Here is a 24826-nt window from a genome sequence, read left to right as displayed (position 1 = left end):
TCCGGCTGGGATGTCCCCTACGTCCCCAAACATCCGGAAAATGCTCGCACCTAGGTCCGGTGGGACAGGTGTCCCTAGGTGTGAATGCCACCATTCCAAGTCTGTCTATGCCAGTTTCCATCCGGACTCTCTCAGGACGAAATCATCAGACTACTGCCTTCCTCGATTCTGGGTCAGCAGGCAGTTTTATTGCGGCAACATTGGTCCAAAGATGGCGGCTACCCGTGACCCGACTAGCCAGGCCCCTGACTATCTCCTCGGTCACAGGCGAAATTCTTACCGACCGTGTGTACTACCAGACCGCACCTTTAGTCCTCCAGGTGGGTCCTTTACATCAAGAAGAGATATCCTTCTACGTCCTGCCCCATTCTTCCCCCGCGGTCCTCCTGGGACTCCCGTGGCTGCAAGAACATGCCCCTCAACTGGACTGGAGAACCGGGGAGATTCTCAGTTGGGGTCAGGACTGTTCCAACCAGTGTCTCAGGTCACCTCAGACCAAGTGTACTATGTCGTTTCCTGTCCCAGCCAAGCCTCTATCCGACCTACCGGCAGAAGACCAAGACTCGGCGGATGCCTTCTCTGCCGAGGTGTACCCTCTCTCCGTACCCAAGACTAAGGTCGGGTCCTCTCACCACCGGGAGAACTTACAGAGGGTCCTCGTCCACAGACCCACAGTCCCTTGCCATGTTTTACCGCCTGATCGCCTAGCACCAGTCGTCACCTCCTCGCTTCGGAGAGTACCCCCCGGAAAGACTCATGTTCACCCTGCGCTTCGAAGAGGTATTTTGAAGTGGGGTCATTCCTCGTTGGAGGCCGGGCACCCTGGAGTCCGTAAGACCGGCCAACGGATCTCTCGCCACTACTGGTGGCCCAGTCTGTTTCAAGATGTCAAAGACTTTGTGGCTTCCTGTGCCATCTGCAGGCAAGAAAGAGGGGGAGGCCAAAGGGGGGGGGTACTGTCACAGCCGCGGCGGCGTCCCGCGTTCCGGGCCGCCGCCGCGACCGCTTCCTGCCCCATGCAGCAGCCGGTGTCCATAGTCGGGGACCCGGCGCTGCTATCACCTCGGCCCCGGGGGGCGCCTCACCTCTCCACGCTCCTGTCTCCCGCTGTGCCGGCCGGCGCGCGCGTCCCCGCCTCCTAGGGCGCGCGCGCGCCGGCTGTCTCAGATTTAAAGGGGCAGTGCGCTCCTAATTGGTAGTTGCACCTAATCACTCCCCTATAAATCCCAGCTTGCCCTGTCCCCTGTGTTGGAGCCTCTACATGCTTCCCATAGCGTTTGGCCCAGCTCCCTGTTGTTCCTGTGTCCTGTCCGTTACCTGGTCCCAAGTCCCTGTTCCTGAGTCCTGTCCGTTACCTGGTCCCAAGTCCCTGTTCCTGGTTCCTGTTCCCCTGTCACTCCACCTGTTCCCGTGTCCAGCCTGTCACGTGCTCTCTCATCTGCAGACTATTGCCTGTGCCATCTCCTGCCACGCCTCGCCTGCCGACACCAGCAACCAAGCCAGGGGTAGCGACCTGGGGGTCGCCTGCCGCAGCAAGTCCATCCCGCCTTGCGGCGGGCTCTGGTGAAAACCAGCGGCCCCTTAGACTCCGCTCCCTGGTGAGGTTTGTGCCATCGCTGGTGCCGGTCCAGTGGATCCACTACTCCGGGCGTTACATGCTACCTGTGAACGTAGCCTTATAGAGTGAATGAGCTGTCAGTACACTGACAGCTCATTCACGCAATCAGACCCCTGCCTCAGTGCAGGGGCCTAATTGTTAAACCAATAGCAACCCTGACGCATCGGGCAGCATCTGGGTTGCTATGGCAACCCCCCCAGAGCCTGGGGGAGGAGGTGAAGGGAGGTTTGGAGGGATCACATTTCCCTCCGATTTCCCCACAGACGCTGGGGTCCCACGGGCCCCTGCACCTATAGGGTTAACTGCCCCGGGGGGAGCGCAGCTCCCCTCCGGGCAGTGGCAGCAGGAAGATGCTGTGTGAGACAGCTAGGGACAGCGGGGGGAGGCAGGGACAACAGGACATTCCAGGAACTACCTGCTTTACATGATGTTCCTGGAATGTCATTTTGCGGCAAGGGGTTAATGATACTTATGCTTCTCAGGCATCAAAAGGAGGTGGATCAAGGAGTTTAATTGATAGTTTACACAATTCTGTAGTATTGAATCCTTCACCCACTGCTGCCTGGTTACTTTCTCAGAATGCGCCCACAGTTAGTGCTACAAATAATATAACTCAGGCTAATGTTGAGAGTCTATTGCGTAATTTATTAGATGTTGTACAATGCATACCGCTCAATGGGAACCGGTCACAGCGATGTGTAGAGAACAGAATTATTTATTATAAAAAACAACGCGTTTCAGCCCTCACAATCTAATGAAGCCTTCATCAGGTATAATCCATATACAGGAAGCATATATTCTTATATAAAAATCCCTGGGTGGGTTCCGCAGGAAGTCGGCATAAGGATTTTATGTTCCCCCGTTTACTAGACAGAATTGCATGTCGGTTGATAACTTATCATCAAATTGTCAAGGAAAAAAATCTTTAAAGGAGATGTCCGGCAATTCCTAAAATGCAGCAGCAGGCTGGGGGGAAATTGATTACAAATAGGAACATACCACTCATTACCGCTCAGCCAGTCTGCGGGGTCCTGCCACAGCCGTTGACTGGCCAAGCAGGCCTAAAAAGTCATGTCCCAGGTACCCACTCAGACCCAGAAGGGGCCGGTGGGACCAAAGCTGTACAATACCGGCATCAGCACTGGATTGGGAGAGGTGAGAGCTTCTCACTTCTTTCATCCTCCCCTTCCCCATCACTATGCCAAAAATCACCCCAGCCCTGAATTCTCCTTTAGTGTGCCTTCACACGTACCAGATACTCAGCGGATTTTATGCTGCAAATTTGAAGCAAAATCCGCTGTGGAACCTGGAATAGTAAAGGTCTTTGGGGTCACATACCCGCAATGGAATTTTCATTTTACCCCAGCCCGGAGCATACATTACCCGCTCGGCCCCGTGGCTGTGTAAGGCTCCCGACTCCCCTCGCTCCCCAACCCACTGAGAGATGCTGGGAGGCCCCGAAGCCAGCAGGAGCCTGGAGAAGTTGATGTACAGTCATGGCCAAAAGTTTTGAGAATGATACAAATATTAATTTTTACAAAGCCTACGGCTTCAGTTTTCAAAATGGCAATTTGCATTGTTATAAAGAGTGATCAGCTTAACAGCAATTACTTGCAAAGTCAATATTTGCCTAGAAACTGAGTTTTATCCCCCAAAACTTATTTCAACGTCATTGCAGCCCTGCCTTAAAAGGACCAGCTAACATCGTTTCAGTAATTGCTACATTAACACAGATGTGGGTGTCGATGAGGACAGGGCTGGAGATCAATCTGTCACGATTAAGTAAGAATGACACCACTGGACCACTGGAGGCTGGTGCTTGGCATCATTGTTTCTCTTCTGATAACCATGGTTATCTCTAAAGAAACACGTGCAGTCATCATTGCACTGCACAAAAATGGCCTAACAGGGAAGAGTATCGCAGCTAGAAAGATTGCACCTCAGTCAGCAATCTATCGTATCATCAAGAACTTCAAGGAGAGAGGTTCCATTGTTGCCAAAAAGGCTCCAGGGCGCCCAAGAAAGACTATTCGGAGAAGACGAGGTGAGCGCTACCACCAGTCTTGTCTCATACCAACTGTAAAGCATCCTGAAACCATTCATGTGTGGGGTTGCTTCTCAGCCAAGGGAATCGGCTTTCTCACAGTCTTGCCTACACAGCCATAAATAAAGAATGGTACCAGAATGTCCTCCAAGAGCAGAATGTCCTCCAACCATCCAAGAGCAGTTTGGCGATCAACAATGGCTTTTCCAGCATGATGGAGCACCTTGCCATAAAGCAAAGGTGATAACTAAATGGCTCAGGGAACAAAACATAGAGATTTTGGGTCCATGGCCTGGAAACTCCCCAGATCTTAATCCCATTGAGAACTTGTGGTCAATCATCAAGAGACAGGTAGACAAACAAAAACCAACAAATTCTGACAAAATGCAAGCATTGATTGTGCAAGAATGGACGGCTATCAGTCAGGATTTGCTCCAGAAGTTGATTGAGAGCAGCCGGGGAGAATTGCAGAGGTCCTGAAGAAGAAGGGTCAACACTACAAATATTGACTTGCTGCATTAACTCATTCTGTCAATATAAGCTTTTGTTACTAATAATATGATTGCAATTATATTTCTGTATGTGATAAAAACATCTGACAAACACACATAAAAACCAGAGGGCAGCAGATCATGTGAAAATATAGTATTTGTGTCATTCTCAAAACTTTTGCCCATGACTGCATGCTCTGGGCCGGGGGCAGCGGGATGCGGGGGGTTAAAGGGGCCGGGTTACATATCCTCAGCGGAATGTAAATTCCGCTGCCGATATGTAACCCCATAGACTTTCACACTACCAGGATCCGCAGCGGATTTCACTGCAAACTTGCAGCATAAAATCTGCTGTGAATCCAGTACGTGTGAAGCCACCCTTTAGGGCACATGACAAGTTATGGAGACAGTGACATGTTGGGTATACCTACCACTGGTGACGGCTATTGTTTCAGTAAGTAGTTTGAGGAAATCACTATTGCCGCTTCTACTTAAATGCCCCTTGATATAATAACACTGGAGCAGGTACTTTTTACATATCAGCAAGCTCAACATCCCCATTATTTTGTGAGTAGTGTGTGATGTAATAAAAGTCTGTGTCTCCCTGTATTGTCCAGGCTGCTCTACACCGGCTACTCACAGGTGCAGTCCCACTACCGATCAGCATGGGGGATTTGACCTGCTCCGTTTCCGACCTGGGCCGGTTCACCCCTCCTTATACAACCTGGTAGCTCCGAGCTCCCCCAGAGTCACCATATTGATACTGAGCTTAGTGCGGACACCCGATCAGCATAGCACAGGGCAGCACAGAACTCCTGGACTCAAGTGATCCGACAGCCTCAGCCTCCCAGGTAGCTGGGATTACAGACACACGCCACTGGGCCCGGCAAGAGGAGCAGCTGCTGTGTAATATAGGAACCTGTGTGATGTAAGGAATACAGCCAGCTAGCGCCACCTGCTGTGTAATATAGGAACCTGTGTAATGTAAGGAATACAGCCAGCTAGCGCCACCTGCTGTGTAATATAGGAACCTGTGTGATGTAAGGAATACAGCCAGCTAGCGCCACCTGCTGTGTAATATAGGAACCTGCGTGATGTAAGGAATACAGCCAGCTAGCGCCACCTGCTGTGTAATATAGGAACCTGTGTGATGTAAGGAATACAGCCAGCTAGCGCCACCTGCTGTGTAATATAGGGACCTGTGTGATGTAAGGAATACAGCCAGCTAGCGCCACCTGCTGTCTCTTTTGTATACTTACACCATGTTTAATATCACACCTACAGACAGAACCAAACTCTGCATAAGGACATGTACACACTGAGGAATAGGCAAGGAATTTGAAGCGGAATCTGCTCCTAATTTCCGATTGAAATTCCACCTGTAAAGTAGAAACAGAGCAATGTCCTATTGTGTGCAGTGGGTTTTCCACTCTGTTGTTCACACAGCAGAATTTTCTAGCAGATCCCCTTTTTGCCCAAAGAACTAACATGTCAATTAATTGGTCGAATTCCGCTAGAGAAATCCTATAGAAGTCAATGGGTCTTTAATTCCGATTGAATTTTGCTCAAATTCTGCGAGAGCTGAATATGGGTATATGCACACTGAGGAATCCGGGTCGATCACCCGCTGCGGATTCCACAGTTCGTCCCCGTTCACGGCAGTGCGCATCTCTGCTTGTGCCATAGTCTCCATTCTATGCACAGGCAGATTCTGCTGTCTGCCTGAAGAATGAACAGGTTAATTCTGCAGGTTAGGCGGAATCTGCCTGTGTGTAGAATGGAGACTATGGCACAGGCAGAAAAGCGCACTGCTGTGAGCGATGGCGAACTGTGGAATCCACAGCGGGTGATCGACCTTGATTCCTCAGTATGAACATACCTTAAGTGGGAATTTTAAGCAGAAAACTTTCATGTTCAATTCCTCACCTATTCCTCAGTGTGTACATACCCTTACAGATGACTAGGATCCCACTAACTCTTAGTAAAGAAACAATAATATAAAAGCAAATGAGTCAGATGTTATTTGTATCTGCAGCCAGTAATGTGCAGGTGTTATACTGAGGACCAGCTGGACCTGCAGATTCACACAGTGGCAAGTTGGGGTAATTGTAGCTGGAGGGACCTCTGACCCTGGGGGACTTTTACCGATACATGCGGCAGTGGAAAAAAAAAAGGGCTGGGGGTTATCAAGCATTTTTGGCAGGTATTTCTCGGGGCCACCCCAACTAAGGTATGGTGGGGTACACTTAATGATTTTACAGCCAGCACACAGAACGTAAGAAATCCTGATCCATACACACAGCATATGTTGTAGTAAAAGTCTGTATCTCCTTGTATTGTCCAGGCTGCTCTACACCGGCTACTCACAGGCGCGATCCCACTACTGATCAGCATGGGGGATTTGACTTACTCCGTTTCCAACCTGGGCCGGTTCACCCCTCCTTATACAACCTGGTAGCTCTGAGCTCCCCCAGAGTCACCATATTGATACTGAGCTTAGTGCGGACACCCGATCAGCAGAGTAGAACTCCTGGACTTAAATGATACAACTGCCTCAGGCTCCACCTCCCAAGTAGCTGGGATTAGAGACACACGCCACTGGGCCCAGCAAGAGGAGCAGCTGCTGTGTAATACAGGAACCTGTGTGATGTAAGGAATACAGCCAGCTAGCGCCACCTGCTGTCTCTTTTGTATACCTACACCATGGTCAATATCACCCCTAGAGACTGAACCAAACCTTTAGTAAAGAAGCAATATGATATAATATAAAAGTAAATGATATCAAGCAAATGATGAGGACCAGATAAGGACCTGTAGGTTCTTGGGGCCCAGTGAAACACAACATGCTGACCCAGTCCTTTCCTGGATTCATCTTTATCTGTGACAAATCCTTTGTGAACAATATTTTCAGTCGACCTAAAACTCTCAGAACACCCTACATTTTGTAAAGCTCTCAGGTTATGCTAGGAGTTGTATTTTCTGAGTGGACAACACTTTCATAAATCAGTGTGTGCAGAGTCTCCTGGTAGCTGCAATCTGTGGGCGACCGACATTACTGGCCAAATCCTGTATACCGACCAATATTAATAACAGTATACCAGTATACAAGGTGAAATATTACCGCCACACCGCAAGCACTACCATCACCCTCTTATAGATGCCCCCACCCCCGTGTTATCCCCCTTACAGATGGACCCCCTGTGTTGCCCCTTTTACAGATGCCCCCTGTATTATCCCCTTTATAGATGCCCCCTGCATTAGGCCAATTATAGATGACCCCCTGTAGTATCCCCCTTATAGATGGCCCCCCTGTATTATCCCCACTATAGATACCCCCTGTAGTATATTTACTTTCTTCCAGAAACAGCACCACTCTTATCTCCAGTTCAGGTGTATTTTGCAATTAATCTCTATTCACTTCAATTAAACGGCACTGTCTCTGGAAGAAAGTGGCCATGTCTTTCTAAGTCTGGATAACACTTTAATTGCCGTCTGACGTGACTCGCTCACCTTCAAGCACTGCACTTATCTGGATATTCTAATATTTATCTATTGAGTTTTTATGATACTGATAAGAAGTAGTTTTCCAGCCCTTTCTACTGTGTGCCTTACTTAGTCTGGCCTCTCCCCTTTGACCTGTCTGGCACGGGAGACCCCACCAGGAGCATTAACTCCAGCCAGCTTAGCTCAATGGATCACTAAGGCACGCAAGCTCCCTCACCACGTCAAGGTGAAGGCACAAAGAGGGAGCCCTCCCACCCTCCCACAAAGCTCTACGAAGTCTTACGGAGCTTGTGCTTGTGTTTAGTTAAGTCTGGTCTGGTTAAGTTTAAGTCCTATGGTTAAGTTAAGCAGAGATCAGTAGAGGTGATGGTCTACATGTAGATATTGTCATCATCATTATCAGCATCTTCTTTGTCAGTAATGACAGGATGATATTGTTTTGACCACTCCGGGCATACAAAGCTAAACTTATTAAAAATTTGCTCATCTTCAGGTTTGATGACATTTGGTGGTTCAGCAAATTTCATAGGTTCTTCATCATTGAGGTCAACAGACGATGTCATCAGGGTTGCTGGTGGAGCCATTCTCCCGGCTTCCACGTCCTTCCAATTGATTTCCGAGAAGAATGGATGGCTCCTGATGTCCTCTTTGACTCCCAGCCGCTCAAACTGGTCTTTACACAGCAGGTTTTCCAAGATGTTAACTGTGTCGTCACTTAGGGACTTTGGGTAGTCTGGAGTATGACAGAGGACAGAGAATTCTGTTTCGTGCTGGTTTCTTCCATAAAATGGACGATTGAAAGTCAAGAGATTGTAGAGGATGACGCCAATGGCGAAATAGTCGACTCCTCTCCCATGTTGCTGGCGCTTTATCATTTCTGGGGCTGCATATCCTGGTGTACCTCCGCACACAGTTCTGGTCAGCTTGTACACGTTTGTCACAGCAAAGCCGAAATCTGTTATTTTTATGTGGCCTTCTCTGGTGAGAAGTATATTTTCTGGCTTCAGGTCGCGATGGATAATATTTCTTCTGTGCAGAAACTCTGTGCCACATACCACTTCGGCTGTGATTAACTTTACTGTGGCTGTATCAAGAGGCGAGTGCTTTTTGACAAAATCAAACAGGTCCCCTCCGGTGGCCAGTTCCATCACATAACAGGCAAAGTCCGGCGTATGGAAAGCGGCCAAGCCATGCATCAAGTATGGGCTTTCATGAGCTAGTTGGAGGACATGGCGTTCTATGAAGCTGACGTGCCTCTTCTCTGTCACTTTAATGGCAACACATTCACTGCGGATGATGTCTTTTGCCAAGAGGACTTTACCGAAGGTTCCTTCTCCCAGTGAACGGTAGAAGGTGAAGCAGTCCAATGTTAGGGGGACTGTAGCAGGTGAGGTCTCTTTACAGTTGTCAGGCTCTTCTTTGGATGATGGATTCCTGATGTTGCTGGGTCCTGGCATTTCACACGAACGTTCTTCATTGAGTTTACATGTTCCTCTCCATTTTGGCTTTGTGATCCATTCCCAACATTTTTGCAGTCGGGCTAAGAACGGGATCTTGGCACTTTTCTTGGCTTCGACGTCCTTCTTCGGTCCGTCGTGGTCCTTCTTGGGTCCGTCGTTGTCCTTCTTCAGTCCTTCGTCGTCCTTCTTCGGTCCTTCGTAGTCCTTCTTCGGTCCTTCCTCTTCGGTCTCCTGTTGATGCTTCTTTCCATATGGCGCCATATAGTGCTGGGCATACAGGACCTCCATGCTATGAATCCGGTCAAAAAATTTCTGATATTCTTCTTCCATGGCTATTTGGCCCACATAGTGCAGGGCACACATGCCTTCTAGGTTGTTGATCCAGTCACACAATTGTTGGTATTCTTCTACCCTTTGCTCGTATTCAATATAGTGCAAGGCACATATGTCGTCCATGTTGTTTCTTTGGTCACACCATCGTTGGTAGTCCTCTAACGTGGCTTCTTGTGCAGTGTAGTATAGGGCACTAAGGTCATCCAGGTTGTGGTACTGGTCACACAGTTGTTGGTGCTCCTGCAGTATGGCTTTCTGTATATGGCTATCCTTCCTGCATGCTGGCACCTCTCCTTCCTTCTCATTTGACGTTCGGTTTTCTGTTACAAAGGAAATGGATAGATGTGTGAATTAATAGAAATAGGTCATATAGGGCATATAGGAGGCTTATTATTACAGAGTGGAAACAGAGAGGTGATAATACTACAGAGGGGGCAAAGATGGGTCCTAATTCCACAGAGGGGACACAGCATGTCATAATACTACAAAGGGGCACAGAGAAGTTTGTATAGTACAGGAGGGGCTCCAAAGCATCCTATTATTACAGAGGGGCAGAGACAGTTTTAGTCCTACACAGAAGGTATAGTGGGTCCAAATATCAAAGAGGGGCCCTAGTACTAAAGAGGGGACACAGAGTCATTGTTATAATACAGATACGACCTAATACCACAGAGGGGGCAAAACAGGTCCCGTGCCGTAAAGGGGGCACAGAGGGGTTATTATACCTCCCAGATATATATATACATATATATATATATATATATATATATATATATATTAGTGGTATAGGGATACAAAAAGTTCTTATGTTACAGAGGAGGCACAATGGCTCCTCATATTACAGAGGGGCACATGGGGTGTCCTAATACTGTAGATGGAGCACAGGGAGTCCTAATACTACAGAAGGCTCACAGAGGGTCCAAAAGACGACACAGGTGGTTCAGAGGTTCCTACGTCTACAATAGGGTGATGGGGTTAGTGATGCTACAGAGAGGGCAAGCGGAAAACATTGCAAATGGGTGCGAAATTCAGTCCCTAGTTTCTGCCCATATGCCATGTACTGCCGCTTTAATGCCCTTTTGGGACAGAGAGAAAACCACAATGAATGTACACTGCAATACATTACTTTTACTGTACATATATTATTATAGTATTGCAGTATATTGTACTAGCTGATTAATAAAAAAAATACATAGTTGCTGTCAATTCATTTGGAAATGTTTAAATGATTCAAATATAATGGGGGAGATTTATCAAACATGGTGTAAAGTGTCTGTTGGGAATGAAAGGTGGAATCTGATTGGTTGCTAGGGGCAACTGAGCCAGTTTCACTTTCCACCATGTTTGATAACTCTCCTCCAATGTTCTTTATCCTGTATGGTGAACATGGGGCATGAAAAACATCCACACATCCCACAATAAAAGTGAAAAAGGACCATAAACTCCCATGGACAGCAGCTTCAGTTTATATTCCTGGGATATAAAAGATGGCCGCCTGCCTCACGCGTCCCTAGGAAGCCGAGTAAAACTGATCAACAAGGCCTCAAATACTAAAATTACATAATGGGGTGGGGACAACAAAGGTGAGTTGTTCACAGGACACCATGCAGCTTATGGCCACTACTGGAGGGGGTAACTACTGTGTGGGGGCGCTATTCCCATGAATTAGCCCCACTGTGTGTGTTCTATGGAGTCCTAATGATGCATTTACAATTCCAGTTGTTGGTCCTACCTGTGGCGTCCATCAGTGGGATGTTGTTGCTGGGGCCGGACAGGTGTCTGGAAGATTTCCTCTTCTTACATGTCATCCGGGCCCAGGCACTTTGCAGGAATGCGAAGAAGCGGTTCTTTCTTGGCTTCTTGGTTGTAGTTGGCTGTTCCTGGCCATCATCATCATCTCCTCTGTCCTTGTCTCTCCTCTGGTCCTCTCCATTATTCTTCTCCTTCTCTTCTGTGTCTCCTTCTAGATGATTCCTCTTCTTTTTTGCCTTCATTTTAAGTTACAAGTCAAGTCTATATAGATGATCCAATCCAAGTGCTGATGGCAGTAAGCGAGAGCGATCCCTCACATGTGTCTCTGCTGAGTGGCAGTTAGCAACTGACGGAATGTTACCTGTGCAGCTGACTATGTGAACAATGTGTATGTGATGTCATAGCCTTTCCTTTGTGATGTCATCAGCTTTCTTTTGTGATGTCAGAGATCAACAGAGTTCCATAGTCTTGTGAGTGAGGGAAGAAATGCACAAACATACATATGGATAATGTGTATATAAATATTATATATATATATACTGTATGTATATATATATATATATATATATATATATATATATATATATATATATTAGAAAATTAAAAAAAAATAATTAATTTGTTCTACAAAAAAATAAAGAAGTTCTGTCTCGGTATTATGTTATAAAATCTGTGTATCTTACTATATAAATGTCCAAAGCAGAAACAGGCCAATAGAATTTGGTCACCCACTGTTCTCATGTATTTTGTGTAGTTATTAAAAAAAAATTAAAATCAGGCATTTTTGTTAGAAGTTTTATATAAAGATATATAAAGATTTTTTTTTTAATTCTGCCAATTTATCCCATTTTACTGAGACTGTTCTTCATACTGATCCCCTCTTCATATATACACAATGATGGGGGGCTGTGCTGTGTGTTTCTGTAAATCTTTTATTTACAAACATAAATTATAATAATAATAATAATAACTAGGGATGGTCTGAACCTGCCGAGGTTCGGGTTCATAAGAACCTGAACTCTCGGTAATGATTCCCGCTGTCTTCCACCTCCGTGAAGAGGGTGGATACAGCCATAGCCATAGGCTGTATCCCAGTTTTCCAGGCGGTCCTCCGACTGTATCCACCCTCTCCACGGAGGTGGAAGAGAGCAGGAATCATTGCTGAGAGTTCAGGTTTGTACGAACCCGAACCTCGGCAGGTTCGGACCATCCCTAATAATAACAATAATAATATAAATACCGTATACCTGTAGGTTTTATATACAGACACATCCCTATAAGACTGTTGTCAGGTCTTTTGCTGGACGGAGGTCGGCCACAGCATTTATTTACTCCTTTTCTCAGGTTATGGCTGTTATGGCCCTACTGAACTAATAAACTTGCATGTAATGATCCCAAGCTGGAGGCGGTGTGCCGGACTCCCAACAGGCACAACGTCCTTCCAGGCTCTTCCATCATCGCTCAGCAACTGTAGTCACCAAAACCGCCAGCTGTGACTTCAAGAAAATATAACCAAATGTAAAGAAAGACATTGGGGGAGATTTATCAAAGTGGTGTAAATTAGAATTGTCTTAGTTGCCCCTAGCAACCAATCAGATTCCAACTTTCATTTTTTTTAAAGAATCTGTGAGCAATGAAAAGTGGAACCTGATTGGTTGCTAGGGGCAACTAAGACAATTCTACTTTATAGCATTTTGATAAATCTCCCACTATGTGTATCTGGGGTACAAATTGTATATAATATAAGTTGTTTGTTTTTTAAATAACAAGGGAGGGAGAGACAGCTTGCCTACGGGACACCAAGAGAAGGAGGTGAGCCCGGAAGGGGGTATATATAGCCTAATTCCTATTGGCTGCAGCCTAGAATGGTCATAAAAGGGGTTTTACAGTTTCTTCAGCGAGGGTAGGACAGGCACAACCATACCCTGATCAGAGGGGGGGGGGGTATGGCGACTCCACTTATGCCTGACCCCGCATATCCTTACCTAACCAGAGGACCGACTACAGTCCCTGGGCTCCCACTCTACCCGCCTGTGTGCCCCAATAACAGCCACATGTGCAAACCACAACCACACTAATAACCCTCCTAACCTCACCTGTGCACAATACCCAACATCACATATACTAATGGTGCGTTTACACGTAACGATAATTGGCCCGATCGTACGATTAATGATGTCTGAGTAAAAAAATTTTTTCATAACGAGCAGAGTTTAGACGGTACGATATATCGTACGGAAAATTCGTTGTGCGATCATTTTGCGAACGCTTAAGCCTATCTCACACATTGGTTAAATTGGCGAACGACTGTTCACACGGAACGATTTGCGAATGTTTTGCGAACGACGATTTGATAACATGTTGAAAGATCAAAATGAGTGATGTATCGTTCGTCGTTTGATCGTTCGCTGCGTTTACACGTACGATTATCGTTCGAATTCGATTGTTATCGCGCAAATTCGTACGATAATCGTTACGTGTAAACGCACCTTAAACCCCTGGGCTGCTGGTATTGTCTGACGCCAAATAGCTGTGCCCAAACCTGACACCACACACTAATATACAATAGTGTAGTGCTGTGTGTTACATACAGTAGGAGAGTTAGATACAGCAGCTCATCTGAGTGTATCACACCAGAGGCTGCCTGGCTTCCCTCATACATATAAGAGTGACATGTCACTGCAGGATTATATCTCTTGTGTAAGGTCAGTATTAGATACATAGGCTCAGCAGACCGTATTACACATGATAATGTTAGATACACCAGCTCAATAGACAGTATTGCACATGATAGGCTTAGATAAACCAGTTCAGGAGACAGTATCCCACATAATAGGCTTAGATACACTTACTCTGTAGACAGTATCAGACCTGATAGGCTTAGATACACCATCTCAGTAGACAGTATCACACATGATAGACTTACATACACCTACTCTGTTGAAAGTATCACACATTATAGGTTTAGATACACCAGCTCAGACAGGGGTAGTTTCGGGCGGTCTGTTTTTTCACCTGCGGCTCGGTTCCCGTGTACGGCGCCGTTGTTTTTACGGGTACCGAACTGCGGCTGATGTACTGGAGGCGGGCCGGCACCGTTTACAGTGCAAGATCAAGAATGGGATAATTTAATAGTTTGGGCGATTATGCACGCGTCGATACCAAATACTTATATATATTTTTACCTTCATTTATAAAATGGGAAAAGGGGGGGGGGATTTTTTATTAATATAAAAACTTTTTTTTTTTTTTTTTTAAATACATTTATTAGAAGTCTGCCTGTGGGACTTCTAATACAACTGCACTGATCTCTTAGATCTCCAGGTCCATAACATGGAAAAGAGTTGGGAAAATGACATCTTAGTGGAGGAGGAGGAGCGAGTTGTGTACAGGGGATAGAAGAAGCGACAGTGTACAAAAGAGACAGCAGGTGGCGCTAGCTGGCTGTATTCCTTACATCACACAGGTTCCTATATTACACAGCAGGTGGCGCTAGCTGGCTGTATTCCTTACATCACACAGGTTCCTATATTACACAGCAGGTGGCGCTAGCTGGCTGTATTCCTTACATCACACAGGTCCCTATATTACACAGCAGGTGGCGCTAGCTGGCTGTATTCCTTACATCACGCAGGTTCCTATATTACACAGCAGGTGGCGCTAGCTGGCTGTATTCCTTACATCACACAGGTTCCTATATTACACAGCAGGTGGCGCTAGCTGGCTGTATTCCTTACATCACACAGGTTCCTATATTACACAGCAGGTGGCGCTAGCTGGCTGTATTCCTTACATCACACAGGTTCCTATATTACACAGCAGGTGGCGCTAGCTGGCTGTATTCCTTACATCACACAGGTTCCTATATGACACAGCAGGTGGCGCTAGCTGGCTGTATCCTTACATCACACAGGTTCCTATATTACACAGCAGGTGGCGCTAGCTGGCTGTATTCCTTACATCACACAGGTTCCTATATTACACAGCAGGTGGCGCTAGCTGGCTGTATTCCTTACATCACACAGGTTCCTATATTACACAGCAGCTGCTCCTCTTGCTGGGCCCAGTGGCGTGTGTCTGTAATCCCAGCTACCCGGGAGGCTGAGGCTGTCGGATCACTTGAGTCCAGGAGTTCTGTGCTGCCCTGTGCTGTGCTGATTGGGTGTCTGCACTAAGCTCAGTATCAATATGGTGACTCTGGGGGTGCTCAGAGCTACCAGGTTGTATAAGGAGGGGTGAACCGGCCCAGGTCGGAAACGGAGCAGGTCAAATCCCCCATGCTGATCGGTAGTGGGATCGCGCCTGTGAGTAGCTGGTGTAGAGCAGCCTGGACAATACAGGAAGACACAGACTTTTATTACAACATATGCTGTGTGCATGAATTAGGACTTCTTACGTTTTATGGTTACAAAAAGGTATCGGGCTATGTTCACACACACTGTAAAATATGGACTTATTTTCAATATAATAATGGTCTCTATTGAAGTCAATAAAAATTTGGGCCAGTATAGGCCCCATGAATCCTTATCTCTAGGGAGTATTGTATGTGAACTGATCAGTGACTTCCCAAAAAGTTCAATGGGGAAAACAAAACAGACATTATTTGGAGATTTTTTTAAAGAATAAAACAAATGTTATTTATAAAATGTACATATATGTGTAGAGTTTATTTGGTCTACTTAAACAAAAAATCAATTAAACAAATAAATATTGATACTATAAAACTAGTAAAAAGTCTGTGTCTCACTGTATTGTCCAGGCTGCTCTACACCGGCTACTCACAGGTGCAGTCCCACTACTGATCAGCATGGGGGATTTGACCTGCTCCGTTTCCGACCTGGGCCGGTTCACCCCTCCTTATACAACCTGGTAGCTCTGAGCTCCCCCAGAGTCACCATATTGATACTGAGCTTAGTGCGGACACCCGATCAGCATAGCACAGGGCAGCACAGAACTCCTGGACTCAAGTGATCCGACAGCCTCAGCCTCCCAGGTAGCTGGGATTACAGACACACACCACTGGGCCCAGCAAGAGGAGCAGCTGCTGTGTAATATAGGAACCTGTGTGATGTAAGGAATACAGCCAGCTAGCGCCACCTGCTGTGTAATATAGGAACCTGTGTGATGTAAGGAATACAGCCAGCTAGCTCCACCTGCTGTGTAATATAGGAACCTGTGTGATGGAAGGAATACAGCCAGCTAGCGCCACCTGCTGTGTAATATAGGAACCTGTGTGATGTAAGGAATACAGCCAGCTAGCGCCACCTGCTGTGTAATATAGGAACCTGTGTGATGTAAGGAATACAGCCAGCTAGCGCCACCTGCTGTGTAATATAGGAACCTGTGTGATGTAAGGAATACAGCCAGCTAGTGCCACCTGCTGTGTAATATAGGGCCCAGTGGTGTGTGTCTGTAATCCCAGCTACGTGGGAGACTGAAGCTGTCCAGGAGTCCATGAGTTCTATGCTGCCCTGTGCTATGCTGATCGGGTGTCCACGCTATCAATATGGTGATTCTGGGGGAGCTCAGAGCGACCAGGTTGTATAAAGAGGGGTTAAACGAGCAGGTCAAATTCCTGCTGATCATGCTGATCAGTAGTGGGATCGTGTCTGTGAGTAGCCGGTGTAGAGCAGCCTGGACAATACAGTAAGACACAGAATTTTACTAGTGATTATCCAGTGCTTCTGGCCTTTCCCCTTTGACCTGTCTGGCACGGGAGACCCCACCAAGAGCCAGCCAGCTTAGCTCAATGGATCGCTAAGGCACGCAAGCTCCCTCACCACGTCTGGGTGAGGGAGCCCCCCAACCCCTATGCACAAAGCCTTATGAAGCTTGTGCACCGCCAGAATCTGGTGTTTTTTGTCATGTCCGGTTATATAGGTGAAGTCCAGTGGTTAATGTCAAATTCGGTAATAATTGAAGTCGGAGCAGAGATTTCCAGAGGTTCTTCAGCATGTCAATGCTGTCTTAATGATGGAGAGACTGCAGCATATAAGGTGAAGACGCGGTTACTTTGCTGTATTGTGTTGTCATCATTCACGTTCCTGGCTTTCTGGATGGCCTCTTAGTGAAAAATTTTGCCATCCAATTCTTATGGCGGATGGTGACGGGATGATAGTATTCTGCCCACTCGGCACTCACAAAGCTGAACTCACTGAAGATTTTCTGACGTTCAGGGTTGACCTTGATCTTCCGTTCGGCATACTTCAGAGTTTTGTCAACGTTTAGGTGGGGAAAAGCTGCCGTCATGATGGCTGGTGGTGCCGTTCTCCCAACTTCCACATCTTCCCAGTTGATGTTTGAGAAAAATGGATGTTTCCTCACGTCCCCATTGACTCCCAGCCGCTAGCTCTGGTCTTTACACAGCAGGCCTTCGAGGATGTTGACTGCATCAGGAGTTAGGGACCTTGGGTAGTTGGGAGCGCCATAGATCACAGAATATTTCATTTCTATGCGATTGTTTCCCCTGAACGGAGTTCTTAATGTGAAGAGTTCAAAGAGGATGCAGCCAATGGCAAAGTAGTCTACTCCTCTGCCGTGTGCCTCGCCCTTCACCATCTCTGGAGCCGCATAGCCCACTGTACCCTGACAATTATCCATGACCTTATATACGCCTGTCACAGCAGTGCCAAAATCGGATATTCTGATGTGGCTGCCTGCGGTCCGAAGGATATTTTTTGGCTTCAGGTCCCGATGGATAATGCCTTTACTATGCAGGAACTCTGTGCCACAGACCACTTCTGCTGTGATGAATGTTACAATGGTGGGATCGAAAGGGCCGTACATCAGGATAAAGTCATTCAGGTCCCCTCTGACGGCCACCTCCATCACAAAGTAGACATAGTTCAGTGTATGGAAGGCTGACAGGCCGTGGATCAAGTAAGGGCTATCATGAGATAGTTGGAGAACCCAGCGCTCTGCAAGTCTGTGTCCTGAGTCTGTGAACCGTCTTTTATCTGCTACTTTAATAGCAACACGTTGTTTGCGGACGACGTCTGTTGCCAAGTAGACCTCTCCATAGCCGCCTTTACCCAGTTTATGGTGGAATGTAAAGCAATCCAAAGATAGAGGGACTGTAGCAGATGGTGGTTCTTTAGACTTGCCAGGCTCTTCCAAAGAGATGGGACTTTGGGTGGACTTCTCATCATGGCAGCAGCTGCCCCGAGATGATGTAGAGCTGCTGCATTCTTCTACTATGGGCTCTTGTACAGCATAGTGCATGGCACATATGTCATCCATATAGTTGCTGTGATGACACCATTGTTGGTACTCCTCTACCGTGGCTTCTTGTACAGCATAGTATAGGGCACACAGGTCGTCCAGGTTGTGGCACCGCTCACACAGTTGTTGGTGCTCCTGCACTATGGCTTCCTGTACAGGGCTATCCTCCCTACAGTCTGGCACCTCTCCTTCCTTCTCATTGGACGTTTTGTTATCTGTTACAAAGGGAAAGTATAGATGTGTGAGTTGCAACGTGATTGTGGAAATCTGTACTATTTCACAGCAGAGAACAATGGCAAAAAGCAGTGGCGTAGCTACCATAGAGGCAGGGTAGGTCGTTGCTATGGGGTCCGTGCAGGAGGGGGGCCCAGGGGGAGAAGGTAAGAGCGTGTGCTTTTGCTTAACCCCTTATGTACTGCAGTGTATAGGTGACCTAATGTTTACTTCCATGCTACAACACAAAGAAAGGGTTAACAAGCTGAAAACAGAGATCTCTCCTTCACTGCTCTGATAACCTCTGACCTCTGTTCTCCAGCTGGGAAATAGGAAAGAAAAATGGCTCTGTGCAGTCGTCAGGGGTTATCAGTGCACGAGCAGTAAAGCAGATATCACTTTGTCTTCTGAACTTCGGGTCACTTACACACTGCAGTACACAAGGGGTTAAGCAAAACGTAGTCTGCTCATGCACCTATGTATTTAACCATAAGGGCTCCTAATAGGCCCTTATAGGTAAAAACAGTGTACTGACATAGCAAGCAGCCATTGGCTATCTGCTCTGCCACTCACTCTTGTGGCTGCAGCCAGGAACATCACAGAGCACACACATATATACAGTATATATATATACTGTATATATATATATATATATATATATATATATATAGAGAGAGAGAGAGAGAGATAGATAGATAGATATATATATAGTATGTATATATACTATATATATATATATTTTTTTTTATTTATTTATTTATTTTTTTTTTCCTTTACAAATCCATCCGATATTACTAAAACAGTTCTTCTGACCCCCTCTTCATATATACACAATGTTGGGGGCTGTGCTGTGTGTTTCTGTAAATCTTTTATTTACAAATATAAATAATAATAATAACAACAAAAATATAAATACGTTATACCTGTAGGGAGTGTATACAGTATATACAAGTCCATCCAGGTATTAGCTGCTCCAGCCTCATTCTCCCCAAAACCCATCAGTGTAATAACAGCCACATGTGCAAACCAAAACCACACTAATAACCCTCCTAACCTCATCTGTGCACAATACCCAACATCACATATACTTATGCTGCGTTTACACAAAATGATAATTGGCCCGATCGTACGATTAATGATGTCGGAGTAACGTTTTTTTTTTTCATACCGATCAGCATTTAGATGGAACGATACATCGTACGGAAAATTCGTTTTGCGATCGCTTAAGCCTATCTCACACATTGGTTAAATCGGCGAACGACTGTTTACACAGAACGATCTGCGTTTTTTTTGCGAACGACAATTTGAGAACATGTTGTAAGATCAATATGAACGATTTCTCGTTCGTCGCTTGATCGTTTGCTGCGTTTATACGTACTATTATCGTTGGAATTCGATCGTTATCGCGCAAATTTGCACCATAATCGTTACGTGTAAACGCAGCATTAAGGTGCGTTTACACGTAACAATTATCATACGAATTTGCGCGATAACGATCGAATTCGAACGATAATCATACGTGTAAACGCAGCGAACGATCAAACGACGAACGAGAAATCCTACATTTTGATCTTACAACATGTTCTCAAATTGTCGTTCGTCAAAAATTCGCAGATAGTTCCGTGTAAACAGTCGTTCGCCGATTTAACCAATGTGTGAGATAGGCTTATGTGATCGCAATTTTCCATACAATATATCGTACTGTCTAAACGCTGATCGTTATGAAAAAAAAATCGGTACTCCGACATCGTTAATCGTAAAAATCGGGCCAATTATTGTTTCGTGTAAACGCAGCATAACCCCTGGGCTGCTGGTATTGTCTCACACTGAATAACTAACTGTACCCAAACCCAACACCACACACTAACCCCTAGCTGCACCAGTCAGTTATAATACGTCCTTGTAGGAGGTTAGTTTCAGCACGATGACGTATATATACTGACCTACTTCTGATGCTCGCTGTGTACACAAAGAGTGACCGGGAGCAGCAACTAAACTGTCCGCTGATAGCTGACAGTCTAGTGTAACCGCCACTGGACTCCCAAAGGGTCCAGCACCGACAATCGCCGGCATTGGTGGATCGGTATTGGTAATTGGTGTGGTAAAGAATGCATAGGATTACAATTGGAATCTCTGTAAGGGTATATTCACACGAACGGACTCTCGCTGCGAGTTCGGCAGGTCCTGGCAGTTCCCACACACTATATACTCGCTGTAGTCTGAACGACTGCAGCGAGTATGTAATTCTACTGCCCTTAACCCCTTCTGCTCCCGCCCGGCTCCCCCGCTGTAAGCATACATTACCTGTCCTTGCTGCACGGGTCCGGCGTCCTGCTCTCCCGCCCGGCCAATCAGTGTGTTGCCCAGCCGCAGCTACTGATTGGCCGGGCGGGAGAGCAGTACGCCGGACCCGTGCAGCGAGGACAGGTAATGTATGCTTACAGCGCGGGAGCAGAAGGGGTTAAGGGCGGTAGAATTACATACTGAACGACCGCAGTGAGTATATAGTGTGTGGGAACTGCCAGGACCTGCCGGACTCGCAGCGAGAGTCTCGCTGCAAGTCCGTTCGTGTGAATATACCCTAAAGAAAATGCAAATTGTAAATTTTCACTCTTGCTTTGCAGTTATTCCTGTGAAATGCCCAAAGGGTTAAAAAACTGTATGAATGCCAATTTGAATACTTGAAAGGGTGAAGATTTCAAAATGGGGTAAACTATGGGGGTTTTTAGTATACACACTTCTAAAATATAGAATTTGAAGAGTTTTAAATTTTCATGAAAAATTTGAAAACTGCTGCTAAACATTTACGGCCTTTAATATCCTAAAAAAGTAAAAGCACGTTCCCCAAATGCTGGTAATATAAAGTAGACACGTTACAGATATGAATTAATAAATAATTTATGTAGTATTACTATTTTCCTTATTGGCAGAGAGTTTCAAATGTTAAATTTTTCACAACATTTTGGAGTTTTTCACAAAAAAATTACTAAAAATATAAACCCAAATTTACCACTAACATAAATCTTGGAATGACAAGGATTGGTAAAAGCATTCCAAAGTTATTGATGCTTAAAGCGACACATGTCATGTTTGAAAAATCTCGCCGTGTCATAAACACCAGAACTATCTGTGTCCCCTAAGGGCTAGTATACAATAGTATAGTGCTGTGTGTTACATAGGAGAGTTAGATACAGCAACTCATCTGAGTGTATCACACCAGAGGTTGCCTGGCTTCCCTCATACATATAAGAGTGACAGGTCAGGGCAGGATTATATCTCTTGTATAAGACCAGTATGAGATACATAGGTTGAGCAGACCGTATTACACATGATAATGCTAGATACACCAGTTCAGTAGACAGTATCACACATGATAGGCTTAGATACACCAGCTCTGTAGACAATATCACACACAGGCCCGTTCCCAGGCTGAGGCAAACCGGAGGGGGGATGATTGCAAACAACAACCCTTAGTTAAGTTAAACTTAACTAAAATGACAGCAGTGAAGATCTTGCCACCCCCTGCAGGGACACAGAATCTGCCGCCTGAGGCGGAATACTCATTCCGCCTCATGGCAGAAGCAGCCCTGATCACACAACATAGGCTTAGATACACCAGCTCAGTAGACAGTATCACACATGATAGGCTTAGATACACCAGCTCAGTAGACAGTATTACACATGATAGGCTTAGATACACCAGCTCAGTAGGCAGTATTACACATGATAGGCTTGGATACACCAGCTCAGTAGACAGTATCACACATGGTAGCCTCAGGCTTTGATGCAGATTCCTTTATATTTGAAGTAAAGAATTAAGGTGTTGTAAGTCAGTAAGGTGCTCTGGCTGCTACTTGTGTGTATTGTACAATGGATCCTGCACTGTGCCCAGTGTCTTCATAATGGAGGTGGGAACAGAGCACAGGAGAGAGATTCATCACTACTAGGGGGCACAGGAGGGGGAGTCATCATTACTGGGGGCACAGGAGGGGGAGTCATCACTACTGGGGGGCACAGGAGGGGGAGTCATCACTACTGGGGGCACAGGAGGGGGAGTCATCACTACTGGGGGCACAGGAGGGGGAGTCATCACTACTGGGGGCACAGGAGGGGGAGTCATCACTACTGGGGGCACAGGAGGGGGAGTCATCACTACTGGGGGCACAGGAGGGGCAGATCATCATTACTGGGGGCACAGGATGGGGAGTTATCACTACTGGGGGCACAGGAGGGGAAGATCATTACTACTGGGAGCACAGGAGAGGGGTCATCACTACTAGTGGGCACAGGAAAGAAGATTATTACTATTTGGGGGGAACACGAGGTTGGGATCATCACTACTTTGGGGCACAGGAGAGGGAAGTATTACTATTTCTCAGCACAGAAAGGGGGATTATTGCTACTTGGAGGCATTATAATCGTTTGGAGGCGCAGATGGGATCTTATAAAATGTCAGAGAGAAAATGACTATGTTTACAGTGTGGAGGAACAGAAGGGGCTTATTACTATGTGGGTATTTAATAGGAGGAACTATTTATGTTTGGGACACTATGGATTGGGTATTGTATGGAGGTGCGGAGGGTTCTGGAAATGTGCGGAGCCTAAAATGTTTGTCTGATAGAGGCTGCTGGGAAAAGTCATGGCTAACAGAAGTCTTCATGATGGCCCATAGTGAATGGAGAAGAAACTCGGACACTGTGGATGACTGCAAGAACGGTAATGGCACAATATGACAAAGCTATATAACTTTACCATGTGCTGCTAGATAGAAAAAAAAAAAGTCAGCAATGCACTACCCCTTTAATATTCAGCCGAGAAGTAGTTATCCCATTAGCGATTTCCCTAAATCTCAGCAGTGAATCCCAGACGGCTGTAATAAGGAAGCACGTGCCTGGGGGATGGGGAGGGGGAGCTGTAAGAACGGCCATGATCGCCCAGCAACAAAGAAAGGGGACAGATAAAGATGTTCTATAAGTATAAATTATCAGCAAGTATATACCGTACAGTACAAAGGTCAGAGTACTAAGGTCGGTATAATAGCTGACAGGCCATGACTCTGGGTATGGATACAGGGTGGGGCCACTCTGCAGCTCTGGCTATAGCTATAAACTTCCGTATACTCTTGTATGCAATAGTCTGCACCAGGAGTAGGAAGAACTTTCACTGGATAAAACCATTCCCAGTGCCGGAGACTGCCCATAATCCTGGCTTCTGTAACATTACACACCTTACTGTAACCCAGATACTGTCTGTAGCCCAGGATACAAGACTATGGAGCTGCTGGGCCTCATATCCTGGATTCTTCTGCTGTTCCTGACTTTGGTTTCCATCTCTTTTCTCCTGTTATGTGGATATATCCATTATCAACATGTGAAGTATGATCACATCCCTGGACCCCCCAGAGACAGGTAAAGGGGGCATCTGTTGTTAGACATGAGAACCTTTAAGAACCGGGATGGGAAACCTTTGGTAGATATAAAACAAACCGCAGATCCACATGTCCTCTACCCGCATAGGCCCAAATGGCTCCAACCAAATAGCCCAACATCCAGGAGTCCAGCCTCGGCACAGAGGATGAGGGTTCTTGGAATACTTTGTTTCCAAGTTACAAACATGCTACATATACAGGACCCCTTCCTCAACCTTTCTGACGTGGATGGATGAGTCCATGATAAAGGGCGGTATCCACGCCAGAAACATTGGGCAAGGGGTCCTGTATGTGCAGCCATGTGCATGCTATGTTTGGTATCCCCACATGCGTATTCGCCTTACCTATTAAATAATCACATTCCCGATCTTGCACGGTAAACTGCGTAATCGTAAATAAATAAGTGCAAAATTGGGCATTTTTGGCCAGATCAAATCTCGTAAAATTGTAATAAAAAGCATAAAATTATAATAAAATTGTAATAAAAAGTCGCATATACGTAATCAAGAAATCGATAAAAAGAACACATCATGGCGCAAGAAATGACTCCTCACACGGCCCCATAGACCCAAGGATAAAAGAGCTATAAGCCTGGGAATGGAGCGATTTTAAGGAACATATTTTTTTTAAAGGTTTTAATTTTTTAAAAGCCATCAAATAGGATAAAAGTTATACAAGTTACAGATCGTAATTGTAAATTACGTTGAGGAACATGTATAATAAGTCAGTTTTACCCTAGGGTGAACGGCGTAAAAAACACCC

General features: G+C 45.9%; 2 protein-coding genes across 3 annotated transcripts in view; one reads left to right on the top strand and one right to left on the bottom strand.

The window, feature by feature from the left end:
* PAPOLA (poly(A) polymerase alpha) overlaps positions 1–24826 on the top strand; it is a 69410-nt gene that overhangs the window by 5620 nt on the left and 38964 nt on the right. Inside the window, exon 1 of one of the 2 annotated variants that reach the window (XM_069951250.1) lies at positions 23867–24044. The exons of the other annotated variant lie outside the window; for it this stretch is intronic. Within the exon in view, the coding sequence (XP_069807351.1) occupies positions 23908–24044 (137 nt within the window). The 5' untranslated portion in view covers positions 23867–23907. Of the gene's footprint in view, positions 1–23866; positions 24045–24826 lie in introns of those variants that run through there. 2 annotated transcript variants of the gene reach the window in all.
* Positions 8029–11529, bottom strand: LOC138770592 (uncharacterized). Its single transcript, XM_069949695.1, has 3 exons — positions 11183–11529; positions 8979–9770; positions 8029–8873 (listed from the first exon to the last, which is right to left on the bottom strand). Exons 1-3 carry the CDS (start codon positions 11442–11444, stop codon positions 8029–8031), a joined length of 1899 nt encoding a protein of 632 aa, XP_069805796.1. The 5' UTR covers positions 11445–11529.

Source organism: Dendropsophus ebraccatus, chromosome 13 (assembly GCF_027789765.1).
Source record: "Dendropsophus ebraccatus isolate aDenEbr1 chromosome 13, aDenEbr1.pat, whole genome shotgun sequence".
NCBI classification, from domain to species: Eukaryota; Metazoa; Chordata; class Amphibia; order Anura; family Hylidae; genus Dendropsophus; species Dendropsophus ebraccatus.
This window is presented reverse-complemented; position numbering and strand designations above follow the sequence as displayed.